Genomic DNA, 3,482 nt, shown 5'->3' on the forward strand with positions numbered 1-3,482 from the left:
TTGGCAGTTCTAAAGAGGTAGCCTCTAGTTCCTGATATAGGGACAAGCTAGAATTTAACTGATTACATATCAGTAACCAAATTAACAATGATGCCACCTATTAAAAGAAAAATGTTGTCTCTTAGCTCTCATACCACACTATTGATGCTTCTTTTCTTGTACTTGTGGCAGGATGTCTTTAGGGCAGGATGGGCTACTGTAGAACTTTATGCTCCTGTAATCCAGACAGGCCAAATCAATACTTCTGCCAGGATGCTATATCCAGACAGTGGAGCTTGTTGCGAAATGTTTGGTGGGGCCATCTCAGCCAGGGTAACATCTTCTAACCTAGCTCCAGTGGTTCTTCCCCTGACCACATGGCAACAATTGTACTTTGTTCCTACTCCATTCTGTCTTTCTTGCCTGTCTCCAATCCCTGCTTCTTCCTTGATGACCAGGCTATTGGCTATCCTCTTTCCTGATCAGTTTATTTCTTCTACTTCCTGATTCTTCTTTATCCCTAGAGTCTCATCATTCCTGATCAGAAGAAGGTGACATGATATAAGGAGCTGCTGGTGGGCCTCTGGTGTTGCTGGACCACTATGACTTGTCTCAGGCATGGAGTGAAGAATATCTAAATAAAGATTGTGGAATGGGGGCTGGCCAGTTAGCTCTGTTCGTTAGAGCATTGTGTTGATAACAGCAAGGTCCAGGGTTCAATCCCTATACCTGCCAGCCACCACTCCCTCCCAAAAAAAGATCCTGGAATGGGAGGTAGATGTTGGACTGTGGTAGGTGAGGAACATTAGAGGCAGGAAGCCAGTGGTAGTGGTGACTGAATGCTATTGTAGTGGGGAAGCATTTTGATAAACAGGACGAATAACTGTAGGTAGAAGAGGAAACACAAGAATTCAGATAGTATTATATTGTGTAGAAAGCTAAGAGAGAGTATGCTGAAGCATACTTCAACATGAAATAATCCACAGGCTTAGAAAATTATGTATTCTTGTAAAATCAATTTCCCTCATAGGCTTCTATGTTAGAGCTACAGTATAACTTAAGTGGATAAAAAAAGATATTTAAAAAAAAAAAAAAAAGAGGCCAAATAATCAGTAACAAAAACTTAATGCTACCTGTGATATGGATGATATTGGTTCCCTACCAACTGTGGCTCCTCTCCTTTTTGCTTACTGGTTTTATTCAAGTACTGATGTCTATGTGCTTCAAAGAACTCTGGGACCTCCCCCAACCTTCTAAGGTAAACCTTAAGTAGCCTAAGCACCAATCATGTGACCCCATTTCCTTTGCCAGATGCTGGTTTAGAAATAAGAATATACAGCAACTGTAGCCTGTGAGGCATTGGGTGATAAATGGTCCCTTTTTCTGCATTTGGACATTTTTATCTGCGTGTGATACCTGGAGAGACATGGCCATCTTAGGCTAGACCCCTCACAGTCCCAAGAGGATAACCAACAGGCTGAGTTAAGCAGAGCATAAAGATGGAACAAATCCAGATCCTTGAGGATGACACCAAGCTGCAAAATTAACCAATTCTGAACCATATTACCTCAGGACTTCTGGTAATGCAAGACTAATTTTCTTATTGTTTAATCTACCTACCGTTAGTTGGATTTTCTGTTATCACAGGCAAAGGCATCCCAACTGATACATGGTGCTAGACCAGAAAATTCACACTAGATTAGAAACTTTCTGTACAACTGGATTGCTTTTAACCACCCAAAAGAAACTCAATTTGCTGAGAACTGGCTATTCTATAACATCAGTACCAGAGGGAATAAGATATTAAGAGTGCTCTTAAAAACCATACAAGTACAACCTGGACTGTTGAGCTCCATGGAAATGAGCAGATGGATATAAACTCAGCTTGACATGGGAAAGAAAGACAGAAAAAAAGCTCCCTGACTCCAATTCTCATTTATGCTATTCAAAAATGAATACAAACCACTTTTTATGGCATGGCAAAACTAAGGCTGTCTCTGCAATTCAAACATTAGTTACACTGGTAAAAATAGGGAGCCATTATTACAAGTATTAACCCCCAGACAACACCTACTATACTTTACTTTCAAGAAAACTGCATTTAAAATTAAGGAAGACAATAAACGTGTGGTTAAAATGCTTCAAAAACAAAAAAGAAAATGCTGTATTCCTTAAAGAAAAGTTGGCTACGAAAACTCAAATATCCTCAAAAGGCACAACTAATTTAGGATTAGCTAACAATTGGTTGAGTTGCTGCAGGTCCAAGTACCTGAAGTTAAACCTAACTATTTAAAGATTTTTGCCTAAGGCCCACACTGTTTTGCATGCAGTACAAACAAATTTCATCACAGGCTAAGACAAGTATGGCAGAGCTTAGAACATATGTAACATTATAGTCTTTTTTTTTTGTCTTTTTTCATGACCGGTAACAGGATCGCAACCGTTGGTGTCGCGCCCACACCGCGACCGGCAACAGGATCGCAACCGGTAACAGGATCACAACCGGTAACAGGATCACAACCGGCAACAGGATCGCAACCCTCAGTGGCGCGCCCGCACCGCGCTAAACCAGTGAGCAGACCGGTCTCTATATGGGATCTGAACCCTCGGTGGGAGCGCCACCACGCTCCCAAGCGCCGCACTCTACCGAGTGCGCCACCTGGCCAGCCCCTAACATTATAGTCTTCAGTCTCCTGGTAAATTACTTGCCCACACTTGCTCTCCAAAGTACAGGTAGTTAAAACAAGGGCAAGTTTTAAAGTGTCCTTGGAAAGAGCACAGGGCCTACACTCACCTCTGTTTCAGGGCTGGGATTTCTGTGGGTTCTGGCTCAAGTATTTCATAGGCCAAGTTCACATCCTCTGTCTCCCGAAGCAATGCATAAATGGGCTCAATTTGTTCATTAAACCTTGCCAAAAGTGTGCGTGCATCTTTTTTGGGCATTGCTGATTCATCCTCTTCTACCTCTGTATGGCAAAAAGTACAGCGGAAAGTTCCTACAGAGAAAACAAAAGTCTCAAGTCAGGGAAGTGAAATACTCATGCCTTTAGCAGTTTATATCGCCACCCCTCCCCCAACATTTTATTATTAAAACTTTCATACACAGAAAAGTTGAAAGAATTTTACAGTGAACACTCATGTGCCCACCATCTAGATTCTACAATCAGCACTTTGCTGTACTTCATTGATCATATATCTATCAATCTCTCTAACTATCATTTTTGATACATTTCAAAGTAATTTCATTCCTAAGTTCAGTACAGCAGTTTTTAATCACAAGATTTATATTTATTTTAACTTAAAACTGAATTCCTTACAGTTTGCCACTGAAACTTGTATCCTTTCCCAACAGCTTTCTTTTCATACATTACACATTTGAGTTTACGTTATGGGGAAAGCCAAATAAATGCTTAAAACCAAAAGTTTCTGGTCATCCTGTACATTGTCACAAGGCTATTTCTTCAAATTTGTTAACTATTTATATCTAAACAAATTTAGTCAAT

General features: G+C 40.5%; 1 protein-coding gene across 1 annotated transcript in view; it reads right to left on the reverse strand.

Moving 5' to 3' along the window:
* Positions 1–2,773: 2,773 nt before the first annotated feature.
* GTF2E1 (general transcription factor IIE, polypeptide 1, alpha 56kDa) overlaps positions 2,774–3,482 on the reverse strand; it is a gene marked incomplete at its 3' end in the record, with an annotated part of 20,326 nt that continues 19,617 nt past the window's right edge. Inside the window, exon 5 of the mRNA XM_008579858.1 lies at positions 2,774–2,975. Coding sequence (XP_008578080.1) covers positions 2,774–2,975 — 202 coding nt within the window. The remainder of the gene's footprint in view (positions 2,976–3,482) is intronic.

The sequence above is a fragment of the Galeopterus variegatus genome, unplaced genomic scaffold, assembly GCF_000696425.1.
Source record: "Galeopterus variegatus unplaced genomic scaffold, G_variegatus-3.0.2 Scaffold1968, whole genome shotgun sequence".
Lineage (NCBI taxonomy): Eukaryota > Metazoa > Chordata > Mammalia > Dermoptera > Cynocephalidae > Galeopterus > Galeopterus variegatus.